Consider the following 22,258-nt stretch of genomic DNA (forward strand, 5'->3'; position numbering starts at 1 on the left):
TTAGTCGTTTTCAGACCGGGCTAGAAGAAAATGTGTTCAACTAGCACGCCGGCAACTGACATTTTGCCTTTTCAAATATCGCATGACACAAATTTTCGACCCGGCTAGTAAAAAATGTCAGTCTACTAGCCCGGCCGGCCAGTGCCCAAAATACTTAAGTTCCATTCCTGCATGCACCGCTGGTAAATAGAAGTCTGTTTGTTTATGTTCAAACTGTCGACTAGGACTTGAACCATACAGTATATGTACAGTTCATTATAGGTCCTGAGTATTCCAAAGAAGGATAGATGATAGCAGCTCCCAAGAATTATTGCAACAACAAGGATTTTAGTTCATAGTGTATTTGTACTACAGTACATGTTTCAACTGTATGCTTTTAGTTTTAACACGCTTCAAAGCATTTTGTTTATCATCAAAACGCTCTAAGATTGTGTCTGGTATGCCAAACTCAATCCACTCTCCAATTCACCACTACTATTTCACTCAATAGTTATGGTAAAGGGAGCATGGATTCAGTTTGGATAGCAAGGATCTAAGATCCTATATAGACATTAAACAAGTGTCTTGTGTCTCCAGGTCCAGCAGGGCTGGTGTGCGCTGAGACGCTGCGACAGGAAGGCTTCACTGATCGCATTGTCATGTGCACCATGGACAAACACCCACCCTATGACAGGCCTAAACTGAGTAAGGTTTGTACAGAGATCCAGAGCACACCACAGAGATGGTAAAAGGACTATCTCCATAAGGACTTAGTGACCATGAGGGTTCTTTAAGTTGACCATTCTTCTGGATACAAACATTGTTGAAATTGCTGATGAAGGACTACCAGTTATGCTGTACTGTATTTCGTAGCAGATTGAATATTCTTCCCAAAATACTTCCCATTTTGTTATTGCTAGTATTATTAACCCATCTTGAACCCATCTTTAGTCTGTAATCGTGGGATAATATTTGTGCCAGCCAATGTAGAAATTTGCCCATGATATCTATGAGAAAATGGTTTGCTGACCTTGAGTTTCAAATTGTGATAAGGTTAAAAATGAAACCAAAAAATGTATGTTGCTTTAGCATCGTAAAAGTGGCATTTCTTCACTGAATGTCACCAATAACATTTCAACTTAACAAACGTCACCCCATAAACTCCAACCTGTGGTGTACTGTGCTGTGGTGCGGCGTAACTAACCATCTCCCCCTCAGTCCTTAGAGAGCACAGCAGAGCAGCTCCGGCTACGCTCCATAGACTTCCTCCAAGCCCACGACATCGAGTTGCTCACGGAGAAGGAGGTAAGACCTGAAACACTGATTATATTGGCTGAGTTTGAATCTACATCAGGGCTGTGTTCAGTGGGCAGTCTTCAAACAGATTGAAACAGGGAGTTGCTACCTGGTCGAACTTCTTCCAAGAAGATTTTAGTTTTTTTTTCCGTTGCAAACTTTTGTTACAGTGTGCCCTACTGAACACGACACTGGTCTCAGAGCAGCAATGAAGTGGTATGGATTCCCTTGGTGACACCCTGGTCCTATGTTCTCTTTCTAACTGGGATGTTTGGATGTCAATAGGCTGTGGCAGTGGACGTTAAGATGAGGGCTGTGACTTTTCAAGACGACTCTAGGATGGAATACAGGAAGCTTTTCATTGCCACAGGAAGCAAGTGAGGAGTAACCGTAAATTGTCTTTGGTTGAATGCAATAAAATGGAATTCAATTCTCTTCTTGTTGATATGACCAGTTGTGACTCATTGTTCTGTAGACACTGATATACCCGTATTTTGTCTCTTGTAAGACCCAAGCTGATGAACTACAAAGGCCAGGACGTTAGGAATGTGTTTCACCTCCGAACCCCTGAAGATGCTAACAGCGTAGCCAGGCTGGCCAACAACAAGAATGCTGTGATTGTGGGAACATCATTTGTTGGTGAGAGAGATGACAGGCATGCAGTAGATAAAACAGTCACATATTCTTTTTTCGAAGGAATGTTGATCTATAAGCCTTAAAGGGTTTATGAAGGCTACATTAAGTTGTACTTTGTTGAACAGTTGTTTGGAACCTTTGTTTTGATAGTACTACTGTAATTGTAGCACGTCTATCTGTAAATGTGTGCATGTGTAATCATCTGTATTCTCTGCATTAGGTATGGAGGTGGCTGCTGCTCTCACCGACAAGGCCCACTCTGTCTCCATCATTGGGATAGAAGCCATCCCTTTCCGGAAAGCTCTGGGGGAGAAAGTAGGAAAAGCCATAATGAAGGTAGGGACCCACCCCTGAGAAATCAGGCTCTGTGTCAGCCCTACTACCTCTAGAACAGCTTAATCTGCATTTCTACTCAGAGAAACGTATATTTGAAATGTGAATCATGTTCATTGGGCTCAATTCACCAGGCACCACAAGGGAATATTTAGAATATATTCTTATCCGTGCTCATGCACTTATTTAGACAATCAGGTAGATATTGCCCACTAGTCCTGTTTTTTCAGGGGAGATTATACTGTGTGTGTGTGTGTGTGTGTGTGTGTGTGTGTGTGTGTGTGTGTGTGTGTGTGTGTGTGTGTGTGTGTGTGTGTGTGTGTGTGTGTGTGTGTGTGTGTGTGTGTGTGTGTCGTGTGTCTGTGCGTGTGTACATAGGGTCTCAGCATGATAGGGTCTCAGCATGGTAACACTGCATGTTCCCTGCTGTTAAGATAAGGCAGAGGGAGACTGTTGATACAGTCATACCTTGTAATGCATAATGTGTTAATAATCCATTATTAAGAAAGTATTCATAAGAAGCGTTACTGCCTACCCGCCAATTGACCATTGGCATTAATAACAGGCATATGGAAGATTTTTTTTAAATAAAGAAATATATTTGTAGCTGAATACAATTAAGGCTAAACTTAATAAAAGCTCAACTCTTTGAGAAGTAGTTTTGACCTTTGAACCTTGACCCAGTGCTATCTCTCTCTCTCTCTTTCTCTCTCACCGTGTCTGCCTGTCTATCTGCCTGTGACTTTTCAGCTGTTTGAGACAAACAGGGTGAAGTTCTACATGTTGAACGAGGTATCGGAGATGCTTGGCCATGATGGACAGGTATTCCGAAAGTGAGAGAAACAGCATAACATGCACAGATGGCTCTCTCCTTCCTTCTCTCTGCTGGCCAGTCAAGCCCACTTTTAGGCTTCGCCCAGATTCTCTACCATGCACACTTCCGTTATTGATTTCACCATGGTGGAAACTCCCTCTGCGAATTATTACTCAAATCCATGATGGGAAGTGTGCAACGATACAATTGGGGAGAAGGGTGGAGAATGGGGATGCAGCCATTGAATGCTGATGAATGGGTGTGACTGACCCTGATGTACCACAGCGTGCCAACAAAAAGAAAGGACAAGCAGCCAAGATTAATACCAATTACAGCCTCCATTTGGAGTGTGGCTCAGTAAAAAAGACTTGACAATACTGGTTTTGCAAAAAATATCTGAACTTTGTATTCAGGAACGGAAGTAGTAGAACTGAGGGTAATCTATTGGTAATATTATGTGTGTGTTGCCTCACTGTTTTTGTCAATGTTGTTTTTATGTTCCACAGTTGAAAGAGGTGGTTCTGAAGAGTGGGAAAGTACTAAGGGCGGACGTGTGTGTCATTGGCACAGGTGAGGCGCTAGCTCAGAGACACAAATGCTCGTTCAGCAATGGCCTCCACTTTAGCAAACTCACTCCTATCAGTGGTGGGGCAGGAGTGTAAAGTAGAGTTGATCCAACTCACTCTCAGTCAATCAAATCAATCAAATGTATTTATAAAGCCCATTTTACATCAGCCAATGTCACAAAGTGCTGTACAGAAACCCAGCCTAAAACCCCAAACAGCAAGCAATGCAGATGTAGAAGCACGGTGGCTAGGAAAACCTCCCTAGAAAGGCAGGAACCTAGGAAGAAACTTAGAGAGGAACCAGGCTCTGAGGGTGGGCCAGTCCTCTTCTGGCTTACAATAGCCATTGTTACTCTGCTTCCTGATGGTGAATTAATGGTGGACTCTATCTATGTGGGACCCCTGCAGGGTCAGGCCCAGCCACTGGCTTCCTGAAACAGAGTGGAGTTCACATGGATTCCAAGGGTTTCGTCCCCGTCAACAAGGTAGAAACTACAATTGGGACACACGGCACGGCATGCACAACAATTATAATAACACACAAATACTTTGAATGTACTCATTTAATTTCAAATGCACTCATTTCATAGAAACAAGTAATTTCAGTGCCACTCTATTGCAATGTACAAGTGTTACTGTGTTATTCGCAGAGCTAGAGGCCTGAGTTTTTCCTGACAGGGAAAATTGCAGTTATCCTCTAATTTGTCAGGTGGCTTGTCTACAAGTAAGAGATCCTCCTGATTTCCACATTGGCTCCTGTATTCTTCTGGATAACCCTCTAACCCTCAGACAATGCAGACCAACGTTGATGGTGTCTTTGCCGGAGGAGACATTGTGACGTTTCCTTTTCCGGGGCGGAGCAATAAGAAGGTGAACATCCCACACTGGCAAATGGCCCATGTGCACGGTAAGTGTTCATTTTTAAGGGCTAAGTATTACAATGTTACGTGTTAAAGTGTGAGTTTTTCCCTACGGGGTCAAACACTCAGCTGCATGTCTGGGGCTGGATTTGCAGTGTTGGTTTTTATGGGACCTTTTCTGTTTGTTTGGGATTGACAGGGAGAACGGCAGCACATGGCATGATGGGAAGACCCACTGAGATCAAAACAGTGCCCTATTTCTGGTCGGCCATGTTTGGGAAAAGCCTACGCTACGCAGGTAAACAACGCCTCACTCCACAAGTAATATCATTTAATACCGGTAGGGTTATTTAGCAGATTATATCCGAAGCACATGGCAGAACTGTCAAAATGGACAGTGACACATCCATTCCTTACATGTGGCCTGTGCATGTATCCAAACCTCCACCATGGGGTCCAGCATGGAGTTGCCAGCACCATGCACAGTCTAGCCCACTGACCCATTGGTCCTGTGTGGCTCAGTTGGTAGAGCATGGTGTTTGCAACGCCAGGGTTGTGGTTTCGATTCCCACGGGGGACCAGTATGGAGAAAAAATGTATGAAATGTATACATTCACTACTGTAAGTCGCTCTGGATAAGAGCGTCTACTAAAATGTAAATGATGAAACTTTTTCACACACAAGTTATACAAGTTTTGTTTATGTACTGTGTGAATTGTTTGGGAAGTAATCTTAAAATATTGAGTTGGTAAGACTACTACCAAAATTGCTCTCCTCCAAATGTCTCTGTTGAGATTGTAGCTCCAGTACTGCCACCTAGCTGTGAAGTCAGACACTGAGGGTTTTCAGTCATCATAGGATTCAGAAGTATGCCATCATAATGGGTGTGGTGGTGGTGATGTGATGGTATGTTTACTCTTTTTACAAACCTACTTAAAAAAGTGGTTTTATTCTATTACCAAGGTTACGGGGATGGCTTTGATGATGTCATCATCCAAGGAGACGTGGACGAGCTGAAGTTTGTGGCATTTTATACCAGGTATGTGTCCAATCACAATTGTGGCTATCTACTGAGATGCATTCAGCCATTGGCTCATGTTGTTTTGTAAAGAAAATCCTCTGTTTTGTTTTTGTCATGTTTTGTTTGTTCTTATATAATCCAGGAGTGTTCATCATTACAACAGACTAAACTCTAGTAATCCTAGAGTTTTCCCTAAAAGTTCCTTGGTTAATCTCTCCTACCTATAGGGGTGAGGAGGTGGTTGCCGTGGCCAGCATGAACTATGACCCCATTGTATCCCGTGTGGCAGAGGTCTTAGGGTCTGGAAAGACGATTAGAAAGCGAGATGTGGAGTAAGTGCATGTCTATGGTCTTCAGTTGGGTCTGGGTGACAATGAGGTTATGTTCTTTACATTTTCCGAGGTTCACTATGAGCAAACACTGACCTCTATAAATGTTACCACATGATAAGTGATAACAGTGATAGACTTTTCCAATGTTAATAAGTAAATGAGGGTTTACATATTTTCCCGTGGGTGTCTGCCAGTTTGCTTGAAGGAAAGTTTTATGTATTTAAATGTTTTAATTTTCATTAGTCCACTGTTGATACAACGCACGTCAGCGATCAAGTTTTCAAAATATAGGACTTTCAAAAAGCAAATTGTCACTTGCCACATCATCATGATGATATGATACGTTTTTTTTGTGGATTTTTCCTTTAAGATACAGTACTGTAATGCTTTACTGTAAACCAGGGGTGTCAAACTCATTCCATGGAGGGCCTAGTCTCTGCAGGTTTTAGTTTTTTCCTTTCAAATCAGCCCTAGACAAACAGGTGTGGGGAGTACCTTACTAATTAGTGACCTTAATTCATCAATCAAGTACAAGGAATGAGCGAAAACCCGTAGACACTCGTCCCGCCGTGGAATGAGTTTGACATCTGTGCTGTAAACAATATCTTACTTTCTCTAATGTAGATCCTTCATTTTTAATCGTGCATTCATACAATGAAGGTTGTTAACCCGACAACGCAAGTACAAAAACTAAGATGCATGTCTTTCTTAATCTCCGTCTCCACTAACAATCCCTTCATGTGCAGACAATTACATTGATAGAACCCACAATATGCTGTATCTGCAATATTAAAGCTGATATAGCCCCAAAAATATATACACAAATAAATAAAAATAAATCCCTTCATGAAACACTATACGATACGGCTGTGTGTGAAACGCTCTGTCAGAACACACAATGATCAGCCTCAGCATGCTTATGCTATAATTAAGCAATAAGGCATAAGGGGGTATGGTATATGGCCAATATACCACGGCTAAGGGCTGTTCTTACGCACAATGCAACGTGGAGTGCCTGGATACAGCCCTTAGCCGTGGTATATTGGCCATATACCACAAACCCCTGAGGTGCCTTATTGCTATTATAAACTGGTTACCAATGTAATTAGAGCAGTAAAAATAAATGTTTTGTCATTCCCGTGGTATAGTCTGATAGATGACCTGGAGCCAGACCCACTGGCTCCAGGTCATCTATAAGTCTAGGATAGGAAAAGCTCCGCCTTATCTCAGCTCACTGGTCACGATAACAACACCCAGCCGTAGCACGAGCTCCAGCAGGTATATCTCACTGTTCATCCCCAAAGCCAACACGTCCTTTGGCCGCCTTTCCTTCCAGTTCTCTGCTGCCAATGACTGGAACGAATTGCAAAAATCGCTGAATCTGGAGACTTATATTTCCCTCACTAACTTCAAACATCAGCTATCTGAGCAGCTAACCGATCACTGCAGCTGTACATAGCCCACCCAATCTACCTACCTCATCCCCATATTGTTTTTATTTACTTTTCTGCTCTTTTGCACACCAGTATATCTACTTGCACATCACATTCTGCTCATCTATCACTCCAGTGTTAATTTGTTAAACTGTATATAGACTTTTTTTTCTATAGTACGCTTGTTTATTCCATGTGTAACTCTGTGTTGTTGTTTGTGTCGCACTGCTTTGCTTTATCTTGGCCAGGTCGCAGTTGTAAATGAGAACTTGTTCTCAACTAGCTTACCTGGTTAAATAAGATGAAATAAAAAATATATAAAATATATATATATATATTTATATATATATATATATATATATATATATATATATATATATATATATATATATATATATATATATATATATATATATATTTAAACTACGGCTGTCAGCCAATCAGCATTCAGGTCTCAAACCACCCGGTTTATAATGACATGTAGTTCACTTCCAGTTTTACACTCTTGTTTTCTGTTGTTCAGAGCCTAGACTACATTATCCACATAATTATTGTCTAAACTGCATAATATGCACTCTGAGTGATGTTTTTTGTTGGTTTGTTTCCTCCGCATTGCAGGACAGGGGACATGTCTTGGTTGATAGACAAAGGGTCGCAGTGAGCGAGCCTCCACATCTCAGGCTCTCCGTGCGTCTGGGGTCTGTTGGACACTAACTATGGATACTTGTGGTGCTGATGAGATGCTGTGCCAAACTGTAGACATACAGCAGAAGACCCGTGTCTGGGACTGTTGGAGTTGCTCCCCTGGAATCGAGACTGAGACGATGCTCCAATACCGTAATGGAAGATCTGTGTCCTCATGCGACTTCACAGTGAAGCAATCCTGGATGCAGTCTCTGTGCTTCTGCATTATGTATCTACCTGTACACTTTTTTATAAGGGGCCAGATAGGGGTATTGAATTTTTTTGTACATGCAACTTTGTACATAGCTATAATTCTCAATACACTGTAAACAAAACAGTTTTAAACTGGAGTTTTCTAAGGTTGAGATGAAACTAATCTGGTTAAGTATGCTCATGTGGGCTAAAACAGGCAATGTACAGTATATCTGGTAGTTGAAATAATAGGATTTCTAATAGATTGTTCAGCCCCAACTTATAGAAGCAAAGACATTGTTACCTATAAAAGCCACATAAAAAACAATGCTTAGGTTTGTCAGCTTTGCATTTTGACCCTTAACTGCACAATGTTTGCCTCAAAGCCATGCAAACAGCCTGTTCTTATAGACTAGACATAACATAGTATATGTAAATCCGGGATATTCAAATTAGTATGATATGTTATGTACGTTAAGTATAACGCTTTTAGCATTTTAGCAACTTTACAAGTACTTACTACTTTTTAGCTACTTTGCATGTTAGCTAACCCTTCCCCTAGCCCTAACCTTAAAACCACTTAACATAACACCCAACCCTAACCTTAAACCTAGCTAACGTTAGACACCCAGCTAACGTTAACATTAGCCAACTAGCCACCTAGCTAATGTTAACAACAACAAATTGGAATTCGTAACATATCATGCATTTTGAAAAATGTGTAACATATTGTACAAACTGCAACTCGTAACATATTGCATGAATTGCAATTCATAACATATCAAGCGAATTGTAATTTGACATCCACAAATTAATATATAGCATACAAAACGTAACATATCATACTAATTAGAGTGTCCAGGATTTACATGTACTATGCTACATCTACCCCTGAGTCCAGTGTGATGCAATGTATCATAACAAGATAAACTACACCTAATCCATAGTTGTACCTTTCCCCACCTGACGCATAAATGCACGGACGCACGCACACACACACACACACACACACACACACACCAACAACAACAACAATGAAATCCTCACAAGATGCTCACAAATCACTCCTTTAAGGATGACCATGTACCTCTATTTATTGGTGGTGACCTTTGTTGGCAGGCTCGTAGATTGCATAAATGAGAAATTGAAATGTACTTTAATCTATGTTCATGCTTGCGCAATAGAATAATATGTCTGTGCTTTCTAAAAGGTAAATGACTGTGGTTCTTTTAGATATGGTCATGTCATAGTTGCTGAAGGCTATTTTTGGTAGTTGTCACCTCTAAATGCTCTTTGTTACTAACTCAGGGAACTGAGGTTTGAGGCCTGGTCACATTGGGATTGGTCCCATTGCAAACACATATTAATTTGTTTATTTTATTTTCTTACCATATATTAGTTCTCTGTATTTGAAGAGGTCTTGTTTTCAGAACTTGCTTATAATTCCCTTAGATGTGTAGAGGAGAAAGCATTCCCATCTCTATTTTGGCATGTTGAAGATTCCAAAATACTTAAGACCAGAGGTGAAAGACATTTTAAAAAAATATTCTTCATACAGGGAAGATTATAATGATATTTTTTATAATATAAACTTTGAAATAAAAGTCTTCAACTATTTTTTCTGTACTACTCTGCATGTTTTGGAATTAAAGCTGCATGTGCAGTGGGGTCCATAATTATTGGCACCCGTTTTTAATAATCTAGCACCCTCCCCTTGCGAGGATAATGACTCTGAGCCTTTTTCTAAAATGTTTTATGAGATTGGAGAACATGTTTAGAGTGAGCTTAGACCATTCTGCCATACAGAATCTTTCCAGATCCTTGATATCCTCTTGTCTGCGCTTATGGACTGTCCTCTTCAATTCAAAACACAGGTTTTCAATAGGGTTTAAGTCCGGAGACTGAGATAGCCATTGGAAAATGTTGATTTTGTGGTCAATTAACCATTTATTTCTGGATTTTGATTAGTGCTTGGAGTCATTGTCTTGCTGGAAGATCCACTTGTGGCCAAGTTTTAGCCTCCTTGGTAGTTCATGATGCAGTTGAGTAGAACTGGGAATTTCCAGGGACCTCGTGATACGATATTATAACAATCCTTAGGTGCCGATACTATATGTATTGCGCTTCTCAGGTTTCTATATGTATTGCGATTAGATACTCTGATTTTATTGCGATTCGATGTTCCAAACATATTGCTCGCCATATGTCTGCTGAGTTTTGATTAGTCATAGAAATAAAAGTGCTGAAAACAAATTGTCTCCCTATTTAAAAAGAAGATGGAGGACAAGCTATGGATGAAAAATACTGGAGTTTTGGCAAAGGTACAACCAACAAGCGCAAAAATAATATTTCAATATTAACAAAACGATATGATACAATATATTGTCAAATTAATAACAATAATATGTAACTGTATACATTTTTTCCCCCATCACTACCGTTGACCTTAACAAAGGCCCCAGGACCAGTTGAAGCAAAATTGCCCCATAACATCAAAGATCTACCACCATATGTTACTGTAGGTATGATGTACTTTTTTGCAGATGCTTCTGTTTTTCAACACCAAAACCACCACTGGTGTGCGTGGCCAAAGAGCTCTATTTTCATGTCATCTGACCATAGCACCGGTTCCAATCCAAGTGCCAATGCCATTTATCAAACTCCAGGCGGTGCTGTGATCTGATATAAATACATGAAAAAATGACCTGGTTGCCTTTGCCAGGAGGCTGACACTGCAAGTGGATCTTCTAGCGAGACAATAACCGCAAGCACACATCCAAATCCACAAAGAAACGGATAATTGACCACAAAATCTACATTTTGAATGGCAATCTCAGTCCTCTGACTTGAATCCCATTGAAAACCTGTAGTTTCAATTAAAGAGGGCAGTCCATAAGATTTCCAATGGACCCCCCCCCATATCAGAAGTCAAATTCAGCCGCACACAGCGCGAAATACTCCTTGTATAGTTTCCCCTGTAGGAATAGGTTGAGAATGGTATACAGATTACATGTACACAGTAGCACATGTCATGCCTGAGGAATACACTACACATACAAAAGTATGTGGACACCCCTTAAAAAATAAGTGCATTCGGCTACTTCAGCCACACCTGTTGCTGACAGGTATATAAACTCAAGCACATAGCCATGCAATTGCTATAGACAAACATTGGCAGTAGAGTGGCCCGTACTGAAGAGCACAGTGACTTTCAACGTGGCACCGTCATAGGATGCTACCTTTCCAACAAGTCAGTAAGTCAAATTTCTGCCCTGCTACAGATAACCCTCCCACTCTGTCTGCCGAATTCTTTCTCTTTGCTCTTTTTTTCCTTAATAGGATGTTGGTGGGCAGAGCCGGGAGGGTCATCAGAGGAAATGGGACACACCAAGGCTCGGGTGTGTCCCGTTGATAAATACACCTTCCCCCAGTCATTCAATCTAGACTCTCTCAATGCAGACACGCTGTTGGATTTTGGCTGTGGCATTTTGTGGTTTGTTTCTTTGTGTTCTTTGTTTTGGCACCTCTCAACACCCGTCATTATCACCATGTATGCAAGCAACTACTTACTTACACTACTGATTAATGACTACACACACACCATAGTTTACTTTATTTAATAAATATATTTTTGTTATTCATTATCTCCGGGTTGTCTCCCTCTTTGTTACGGGCTATGAGCCTGTTCGTGACATAAGTGCTGTTTTTTTCATTTGTATAAACTTGCAAAAAATTCTAAACCTGTTTTTTCTTTGTCGTTATGAGGTATTGTGTGTAGATTGATGAGGATTTAAAAAAAATCATTTTTAGAAAAAGTCTGTAATGTAACACAATGTGGAAAAAGTCAAGGTGTCTGAATGCTTTCAGAAATGCACTGTATATCAAAACATTATACAACGGGTGGATCTAATCCTGAATGCTGATTGGTTAAAACACGGGTTCCAGCCGGTGTCTATTCCACAAGTTGCCATCGGCTAAATATATGATGTTAAAATGCCTATTTCAAATCAAATCAAATTTTATTCTTCACATGCGCCGAATACAACAGGTAGACCTTACTGTGAAATGCTTGTTTACAAGCCCTTAACCAACAATGCAGTTAAAGAAATAGAGTTTATAAAATATTTACTAAATAAACTAAAGTTTAAAAAAATTACAATAAAAATGTAATCATAATGTAACACAAGAAATGTACATAACAATAACGAGGCTTTATACAGAGGGTACCGGTACCGAGTCAATATGCTGGGGTACAGGTTAGTCAAGGTAATCTAGATACCATCTGTGGTCACCTTCGCCATAACCTCGAGAGAGGACAGACCAGATCAACAGTTTAGTTAAGGGCATTTCCGATTCAGGAAATCCAGACAAATTATTTACTGTATGACAAATTATTACTACTACCAATATTCTTTATACGGATTTCTAAAACAAATCTCAAAGAGAATAAGAATACACAGTTTAAACCATTTTCCACCAAATTGGCTTATACTTCTCTATCATCTTGGCGATCTCACTGCAAAGTTACAGGGTCAGGGAGTTAGAGGGCCAATCCTTAGAGAGACATCCCGACCATACAGCAGACCCAATTTGATGAGATTTGTTATGGAAGCAAGACAGCAACAAACAAACAACAACAACAGCAATACACTTCTTCATATAAAAGTAGAGGCGGGGGAAAACAATACACATATCACTCGAGATGGGAAAAACTTAAATCCATTTAGAATAACTGTCAACCATTACCAACATAGCTTTTTCCCTTTTTCAGGCAGGCGTGTGAAGAAAATCTATTTGCATATTTATCAAAAGGCCCCAGGAGACCAGAAATTGAAACAACAACACTGCCTGTTCAATCAAAATTAAATGAATTAGAATAACAAATCAAATTAGAATTACAACTTTTCATAACTCCATAAGGAAATAATTGTTTCCCACAAGGTAATGGTAAAATAGACTAGAAACAGGTATCCCTCATTCAGGGGCAACGCGCTCTCTCGCCTTCTCGTGTCTGAATCACACATAGGACTATTGCTAAATTATAAACTTCTTCCTAATTATTAGTGTTTACATAACCCATTTAAATCTCACCCAATGTCTCCAGTCTTTCTAGTGAGAATGATCAGAACAAAGGTCATTCAACCCCATTAAGTGTTTTCTTTCCCTTTTTTTCCTGTAGTTAAGAAATGATTTAAAAACATTTCCATCATTCTGCGTACCCAGTTTACAACCAAATTAAAAAAGACCCCACACAATAAATCTAACAAATATTCATAACCGGTGGGTTGTGTGTGCGTGCTGGTGTTTGTGGTAAAACATAGGGCAAAAACAAACAAAGAGAATGGCCAGGCCTAACTTATCTCGGAGCTCCCTCTACAGCCGGATCCATACACATTTATACTTTATAAAACAGCAGAATTTCACTAACTGCTCTTCCAAGGCAACAACCCCCGAAACATTTGAAAGGGAGAGAAAATAAACATTTAGTTAGTTTTCACTTTGCTAAATCTTAATCAGTCCAAGCAATTCAAATTATTTCCTATTAACTGACTTTACCAGGTGAACAAAATGTTTTAAATTACAGTCAAAACAAACATGATAACTTCTGTTCACAGGGAGGCAACTATCCTCCCTTCACTCATTAACCGTCTTTGTCTTCTTGTGACTCCCCTTCCTTTCATCAATTCTATACATCTATTCAGAATAAGACAAAATAAAATGTCTCACCAGACTAAAACCCCTACGGTGTTCCTGCATTGTTCCTACTCGAAACCCCCAAATATGTTATCTCTGTCACGCCTGTTCCCGCTCCCCCTCTCTGGCGCTCAATGGGGCCAGGCTGCCCATCATTACGCACACTTGTCACCATCATTACGCGCATCTGTGCAATATTGGACTCACCTGGACTCCATTACCTTGTTGATTGCCCCTCTATATCTGTCTGTTCCTCAGTTTGTTCCCCGTGTCAGCATTGATGTCATTATATTTTTCCCCTGTCCAGACGCTGTCCTTGTTTGTTTCTTGTCTGTTATCCATTAAATGTTCACTCCCTGTACTTGCTTCTCGTCTCCCAGCATCTGTCCTTACAATCTCTTGCTTCACTTGTTGTACTTTCCCATATGATGCTTTGTGATCCTGCTCTGTCAAATAGTTTACTAATGTGGAGATGTCTGGCATATGAGTTTCTTTGTCTTTTTACGCCAATAACAAATGTGCTACATACTCTACCAACACAGAACCCTCAAATTTACATCCTTAGCGATTGTTTCAACGCGGCGTGATACAATGTTGGACTATTTGTAAACATTGTTCGTGCTCTCGCCCATATATACTGCCAATTTTAATATGTTACCTTTTAGAATCCACTGTCTTTAATTCTCGCAAGGATTATACAACCCCAAAATAATTTCCACACCCATGTGTGGAACTGTTGGTTAGCTAGCTTGCTAGCTTCTTCCAGACACAAGTAAGAGAACACCTCACTCTGACCATTTTACTCACCTTAGCAGAGCTGGTTAGGCTTTTTTCATGTTATCCAAAGCGTTGGTGACTAACTGTGACGTTCTTTTCCCCCAATGTTTATTGACACCGGCCATATTCAACGGGTGTTGAGCGTTCGTAAATTCAACGGTTATTCTGTGTTCTGGCACATTCAGACGAGAGTGCTCTGAAATCGGAGCAGATAGCCAGAGCGAATTTACGAAACACCCAAATTACAGCTATACCATTTAGCTAAGCTAAGAATGACGTGAACAATCAAGTCAATAACCGTTGGGTAGTTAGATAGCGTATAGTTAATATACTAGCTAGTTTGATGTATTAGTAGCCAACTAACGTTAGGTAGCTAGCTAACATATATTACTGGTTCATACTGCTGTAATGATATGCTATGCGGTTCATAAGGATAGCATAACTAACCAATTGTCAGCCAACATAACGTAACTTATTTGAAAAGTTATTAATTTATAACATTGCTCAACATTTCCTTAACATTTGTCATAATTAATTAAATCATTGAATTTGTATCTTCAGACCAATATGCACACTACATACTCAATTTAATTCACAAATAGTGCAGTTATACTGAGTACATATACTAATCTTGGTTTTATTGGTTTTTCTTTTTTTGTTGATAGAACGCTAACATCAAAATGCTGGTGTATTGAGCTTCTGATTTTCCTTTTATATAATTGTACCAATTCACAATAGCATCTCTGAATACTTTATTAGATTGGAATTTTCCATCAGCAGGGAAATGCTGCTCAATTTTATCCATGATTAGATTTTTTTCCCATATTCGAGCCGAATTGGTAGAATGCTCTTGCGCTTCTTTTAGTGACTCTGTGGCTTTGCTATAGTTTACCTCTTCTACAATAGTTATTTCTGCGCCTCTCTCAATGGTGTCCAGAGTTTCAGATTTCCTCACTCATGGTTTTAATATAAGCCAATGTTAACAATTTTCCAAGGTAGTGATACCCACTTACCCGGAGAGTAGTTATGGTATTTCTGCCTTTTAATAGAACCAATACTGAAGCGTCTGCCAATTTACTACTTGAGAATATTGGAGACCTAATGTCTTATACCAGTATCATGCTTCACATATCACTATTGTTGACAACACATATTACCAAAATTAGGGTCCATCGTCTGTACATAATATAAATATTTTGTCAATACACACACACTCAGGAAACAAAAACAAACACACAAAACAAAACAAACAGTATTTGGTTAGGAACATCTTCCTTTCTTATAATTTAAAAATAGTAATTTCTTCTTCATCAAAATATTTTTTCATTACTCAATGTAATTTTAAATGTTGTACCCACATGGTAGTTCCTATGCACATTTCCGTGTAGGATTTAAATTTATAGCTGGTTTCCCAAATATAACCAACTGTTTTACCAGTACACTGACTAATTCATTGTTTTTTACAATGTTTTTCTAACCTGCAGGAATCATTTTTAATTCTTCAGGACCAAGTCCTGGAACACTTTCAACAGGACCTTGTCCTGTTATCTCTTAATATAGCTCATGCATCTACATCTTACGATCGTAACCTATGGAATATTACTTCAGGCCTTTTGTCCTGGTATCTCTATAATACCTCTGGATCTTATTCTTGAATTGCTTTCATCAGGACTTGTCCTGGTATCTCTAACACGCATGACCTGTTCCTAGAACAGGATTTTTTTAAAGTTAACTTTCACCAATTCAAGGTTGTATTTTAAAAAAATCAGCCTCACCCTTAACTCCTATGTTCGGAATGGCGTATCCAGTCACTGACTGGCATCTCTAACACGCATGACCTATTCCTAGAACAGGATTTTTTTTAAAGTTAACTTTCACCAATTCGAGGTTGTGTTTAAGAAAATCAGTCTCACCCTTAACTCCTATGTTCGGAATGACATACAGTGGTTCCTCCTTTAAAAGTTGCGTAATACTACGGCACACCTTGCGGGCTACCGCAGCATTCTGTGGCACTTCATTTAATTGTCAGCCATTTTTTCTGTTAATGCAAGTTGGTGCTAGTTTGACCACCAGAGAGCATCTTTGAGAAGCATTTGATAGTCAATCAATCAATCAATCAATCAAATGTATTTATAAAGCCCTTCTTACATCAGCTGATGTCACAAGGTGCTGTACAGAAACCCAGCCTAAAACCCCAAACAGCAAGCAATGCAGATGTAGAAGCACGGTGGCTAGGATAAACTCCCTAGAAAGGCCGGAACTTAGGAAGAAACCTAGAGAGGAACCAGGCTATGAGGGGTGGCCAGTCCTCTTCTGGCTGTAGCGGGTGGAGATTATAACAGAACATGGCCAAGATGTTCAAATGTTCATAGATGACCAGCAGGGTAAAATAATAATAATCACAGTGGTTGTAGAGGGTGCAACAGGTCAGCACCTCAGGAGTAAATGTCAGTTGGCTTTTCACGTCCGGTGAACAGGTCAGGGTTCCATAGCCGCAGGCAGAACAGTTGAAACTGGAGCAGCAGCATGACCAGGTGGACTGGGGACAGCAAAGAGTCATCAGGCCAGGTAGTCCTGAGGCATGATCCTAGGGCTCAGGTCCTCCGAGAGAGAGAAAGAATGAAAGAAAGAAAGAGAGAGAAAAAGAGAGAGAATTAGAGAGAGCATGCTTAAATTAACACAGGACACTGGATAAGACAGGAGAAATACTCCAGATATAACAGACTGACCCTAGCCCCCGACACATAAACTATTGCAGCATAAATACTGGAGGCTGAGACAGGACGGGTTGGGAGACACTGTGGCCCCGTCCGACGGTACCCCCGGACAGGGCCAAACAGGCAGGCTATAACCCCACCCACTTTGCCAAAGCACAGCCCCCACACCACTAGAGGGTCCCATGTGGCTCATTTGGTAGAGCATGGTAGAGCATGGTGTTTGCAACGCCAGGATTGTGGGTTCGATTCCCATGGGGGACCAGTACGGGGAGAGAATTTCTTTTAATGAAATGTATGCATTCACTATTGTAAGTCGCTCTGGATAAGAGCGTCTGCTAAATCACTAAAATGTAAATGTAAAATATCTTCAACCACCAACTTACCATCCTGAGACAAGGCCAAGTATAGCCCACGAAGATCTCCCCCACGACACAACCCAAGGGGGGGGGGCGCCAACCTAGTCTTCCATATTGTTATTACCAGAGACGGGGTGTGCATGCGGGAGACTGGGGTTCAATTCTCCGACGGGAAGAAATGAGTAGGCTGTCCTTGTAAATGAGAATTTGTTCTTAACTGATTCCATGTGTTATTTCATAGTTGTGATGTCTTCACTATTATTCTACAATGTAGAAAATAGTAAAAATAAAGAAAAGTACAAGAATGAGTAGGTGTGTCCAAACTTTTGACTGGTACTTGCTTAATTAATTTGATTAATATTCTGGTGTTTCTATTCCAAGAAAAAAAACGAAAAACCCTCTGGGTTTCCGTTAGGATGGAACAGAAAATATGGCGCTGTACAACGTGACTGTCGGCAGTACAGTGCTGGGCTATTGAGCTAAAGAGTCCCTGTGTCCAATCCCCTGACGGGAGGAAGGAGTAGGCTGTCCTTGTAAATAAGAATTTGTTCTTAACTGATTCCATATGTGTTATTTCATAGTTGTGTTGTCTTCACTATTATTCTACAATGTAGAAAATAATACAAATATAGAAAAATCCTGGAATGAGTAGGTGCGTCCAAACTTTTGACTGGTACTTGCTTAATTAATTTGATTAATACTATGGTGTTCTATTCCATGAAAAACAAAAAACCCTCTGGATTTCTGTTAGGATGGAACAGAAAATAGGGCGCTGTACAACGTGACGGTCGGCAGTACAGTATTAGGCTATTTAACTAAAGAATCCCTGTTTTGTTTGGACAGGACGGGAGACTGGGGTTCAATTTCCCGACAGGGAGGAAGGAGTAGGCTGTCCTTGTGAATAAGAATTTGTTCTTAACTGATTCTATATTTGTTATTTCATAGTTGTGATGTCTTCACTATTATTCTACAATGTAGAAAATTGTAAAATAAAGAAAAATCTTGGAATGAGTAGGTGTGTCCAAACTTTTGACTGATACTTGCTTAATTAATTTGATTAATATTATGGTGTTTCTATTCCATGAAAAATGAAAAACCCTCTGGGTAAATTCAGACTGTTTCGCTCTTGGAGCGTACACTGGACGTTCGGGCCGAGGAGTAGGGTTGATTTGAGCATTCTGGCCTTACAATGGCAGTCAAGCACCCAAGCTAACGTTGGCTGGCTTGCTAGCTACTTCCAGACACAAATGAGACCACTCTGACCATTTTACTCGCTCTAGCAGAGCTGTTTAGGCAGTTTTTGCGTTAACCAGAGCATTGGTGACTGTAACTGTGCTGCTGGAAACAATTTAATTACGCTTTTTTGCCGACACCGGCCATATTCAACAGGTGTTGAGTGCTTGTAAATGCATTATTATGCGCTCTGGTCCACTCAGATGAGAGTGCTCTGAAATCGGAGTAGATAGCCAGAGCGAATTTACGAAAGCACCCGAATGTCCATTGAGAACGCACAACGACTATACCATTTAGAAAAGCTAAGAATGATGGGAATAATCAAGTCAATAAACGTTGGGTAGTTAGCCTATAGTTAATATACTGTCAAGTTTGATGTATAACTACTAACGTTAGGTAGATAGCTAACATACTGGTACATACTGCTGTAATGATATTCTATGTGGTTCGTAATGACAGCGTAGCTAACAAATTGTCAGCCAACATAACGTGTAAGGTAACTTATTTGAAAAGTCATTACTTTATTACATTGAGTAGCAAGCTACCGCGAGGATGCGCTCTATCGACTCTGCGGCTTGAGCATTCTTTTTGTGCGCAGTCGATAGCGCGCTGCACTTCGGGCAAGAAGGTTGAGGGTTCAAAACCTGCTCCCTGCTTGTTTAATTTGAAGTCGTGCACAATAATCAGTTTGTTATTAGGTTTATATTTCCCATTCATTGTCAGTTAGACACAATAGTGCATTGGGACCCAAAAGCATAATTAGTACTCTAACTCTCCCTTGGTCATTAGGGCAAATCTGGTCTGTGATAGGACGGGGGGTTTTCACACCTAGCTCGGCTATTAGATTATTCTTTAGTAAAGGTTGAATAGTCTATTGTTCAGCTATTAGCCCCACTCCCCAACTTGCAACAAATGGAAGGTCTTTTTGTTGAGAGCAAAACTTTATTTTCAATCAAAAATAACTGTTCTGAAAGCAAAAACAAGGCTTCAAAGTAGAAACATTTTTTTGCAATCAAATATTTTGTAATAGAGCGCAAAACTTTATGCATTTTATTCCACCAAAATATTTTGAGAACCAAAAATATATTTGAAAACAAAACTTCAATTTAATTTCGCTATCAACCACCCTCCATTTTGGCAATTTTTTGAGTGTCATTTTGACTACAACCAATACTGTTCAGCCTTTCTTTCTGACACAAAGGAAGTCATAGCAGACATACTACGAAGGACTGTGTGATGATGGCATCTCAGGTAAGCAGCACTGGGCGTTCTTCCGTCCAACTTCTACATAGCTAGTAGTTAGCTCCTACGATTCAGTGTCGGTTCATAACATTCTACTATATTACATAGATACATACATACCATAGAATGATAAATCATGCAATTATTATTCTCAAGCTAACCAAAAACATTTAGCTACGAATGCCTGTTATCGCCATTTTCAGTTGAATTCATCTAACTTTCTTTCATGGCAACTCATAAGTAGGTGTAGATATTTTAGATATTGCCAGATGTATGTTCACTGTCCGAGGAACAGGCCGTGGAAGCTTTATTGTGGGCAAAAGTGTCCATACCCAGAGGTAATTAAACTGTTATGTGTTATTTTTCTCTCTTCCTCTCTGACTGTCTTGTTGTACATGGAACCTGTCTCACATGCATTCATTTAAAAACCCTTAAGATGTCAACTGCTAATTTTAAGATTTACACCACATAAACACTCAGCCATTTTCACTAGACAGATACAGAGAGCTGTGAAAGCCTGTCTGCAGATTAAGAGGTCCCAATGAAGAGCAGCTGTTCTCAGTCCTGGTCCTGGGGACTCAAAGGGGTGCACATTTTTGTTTTTGCTTATTAATTTTGTATATAGCTGATTCAAATGATCAAGTCATAATCAAGCTTCAAGTGGTATTTTTGTATTAATTTGTGACGCTATCCTTGATATGATCCTGCTATTGTCACATGCATCTATCTATCCAATGTTATCATTATTTGTTATAAGGGATATTATACTTATATTATACAGGAAGTATTATTAAAGAGATGCTTTACATTGAAATACAGATAGAGATGTAGTAGTCCCAGAGTTAATGATCCAAGGTCAGTTTTGCATTTCACCTCCTGATGATTATGATGACTGACCGTGTTAGAATAAAAAAAACAAAGCTCAATCATGCTCTCTCTCTATCCATCTGTCTCGCCTGCAGGTATGTTTTGATGTGAGAGAGGAAGCCAGTCCAGTCAACGCCACCTCACCCACTCTTAAGATAACCTTCGGGCTAACTGGGGGCCCAAGGCTGGTTAGGAGACACCGCAAGAGACACTATGTAATTGTGATGAACTGAGAGAATATTAGGGTAGCACTGTAATTCATTAATCATATTCTGCCTTCCCTGCTCCTCTATTTTACCTCTTTTGTTTTCTGTCTTCTACACCTCTCTCCCCACCTCCTCTTTCTTCCTATTTTTTATAATGCACACCATATGTGCATTGAAGTATAGCTTGAACTTGTATTTAGAATATTACAATTATAATATTTATAATGCATGTATTATGTATTTATAACACCTGGATAATGAACTTTCAATAAAGCGTTTCACATTCTCCACTGGTTGAAATTAATTATCTCATTGGAATACTACACCTATCCTGTGTCATCAGATTAATGCAGATGAAGGGAGTTAGATATGCATAGGTGTATTTCTGTATATATGAATTACAAATCAACCTTTACTTAAATCACATTTCTTCTCTATTGCATAGCTACAATGTGTAATCATTGATGTCCCAGGAGCAGGAGTGGTAAACACTGTTGAAGTGTATAATTGTAATACATACATGCAGACACAGCATCATTCAAAGAATGGAGTTTGATACACCTGGTATTGGATATGACTGAAAAAGAATGTCTCACAGAGATTCATACCTGAACTGCACCTTTAATTGCCAAGGAAGAGTACATGATCAGTGAATATATTCAATGTACAGGCTACAATGTGGGGATCTCATGCGTGGTTATAACTACAGTACATGTATATAGGACTTGCATCCTTGGCACAATAACGTTATTATATTCTACTCAATCCATAGGCTTCATTAATGCCATTCAGACTTGAAGTTGATACAACAACTATGATAGCTGAGGTTCCTAGATTGGTATGAATATTAGTTCAGAACCTAACATTTTAGGGTCCATACACAGATCGGCTACATACTGTAGCTAGCTACACATCCATATCCATAGGCATAGTTATTCTTATCCTCCACTACACAATAAGCAAGTAACGGTGACTAACCCCATTCCGTACAAATTTGCGCAACCACGACATTCAAACGAG

General features: G+C 39.8%; 1 protein-coding gene across 3 annotated transcripts in view; it reads left to right on the forward strand.

The window, feature by feature from the left end:
- LOC106585652 (apoptosis-inducing factor 3) overlaps positions 1 to 9,763 on the forward strand; it is a 34,289-nt gene extending 24,526 nt beyond the window's left edge. For 2 of the 3 annotated variants that reach the window (XM_014172082.2, XM_014172083.2), the window contains exons 8-20: positions 577 to 689; positions 1,198 to 1,284; positions 1,561 to 1,652; positions 1,784 to 1,914; positions 2,132 to 2,247; positions 2,995 to 3,066; positions 3,565 to 3,628; positions 4,033 to 4,109; positions 4,414 to 4,531; positions 4,684 to 4,782; positions 5,448 to 5,523; positions 5,733 to 5,837; positions 7,889 to 9,763. In XM_014172082.2, the coding sequence (XP_014027557.1) occupies positions 577 to 689; positions 1,198 to 1,284; positions 1,561 to 1,652; positions 1,784 to 1,914; positions 2,132 to 2,247; positions 2,995 to 3,066; positions 3,565 to 3,628; positions 4,033 to 4,109; positions 4,414 to 4,531; positions 4,684 to 4,782; positions 5,448 to 5,523; positions 5,733 to 5,837; positions 7,889 to 7,931 (1,193 nt within the window). In that variant the 3' untranslated portion in view covers positions 7,932 to 9,763. The remainder of the gene's footprint in view (positions 1 to 576; positions 690 to 1,197; positions 1,285 to 1,560; positions 1,653 to 1,783; positions 1,915 to 2,131; positions 2,248 to 2,994; positions 3,067 to 3,564; positions 3,629 to 4,032; positions 4,110 to 4,413; positions 4,532 to 4,683; positions 4,783 to 5,447; positions 5,524 to 5,732; positions 5,838 to 7,888) is intronic. The other variant, XM_014172084.2, reaches the window with a different exon arrangement.
- The last annotated feature ends 12,495 nt before the right edge of the window (positions 9,764 to 22,258 follow it).

Source organism: Salmo salar, chromosome ssa24 (assembly GCF_905237065.1).
Source record: "Salmo salar chromosome ssa24, Ssal_v3.1, whole genome shotgun sequence".
NCBI lineage: Eukaryota > Metazoa > Chordata > Actinopteri > Salmoniformes > Salmonidae > Salmo > Salmo salar.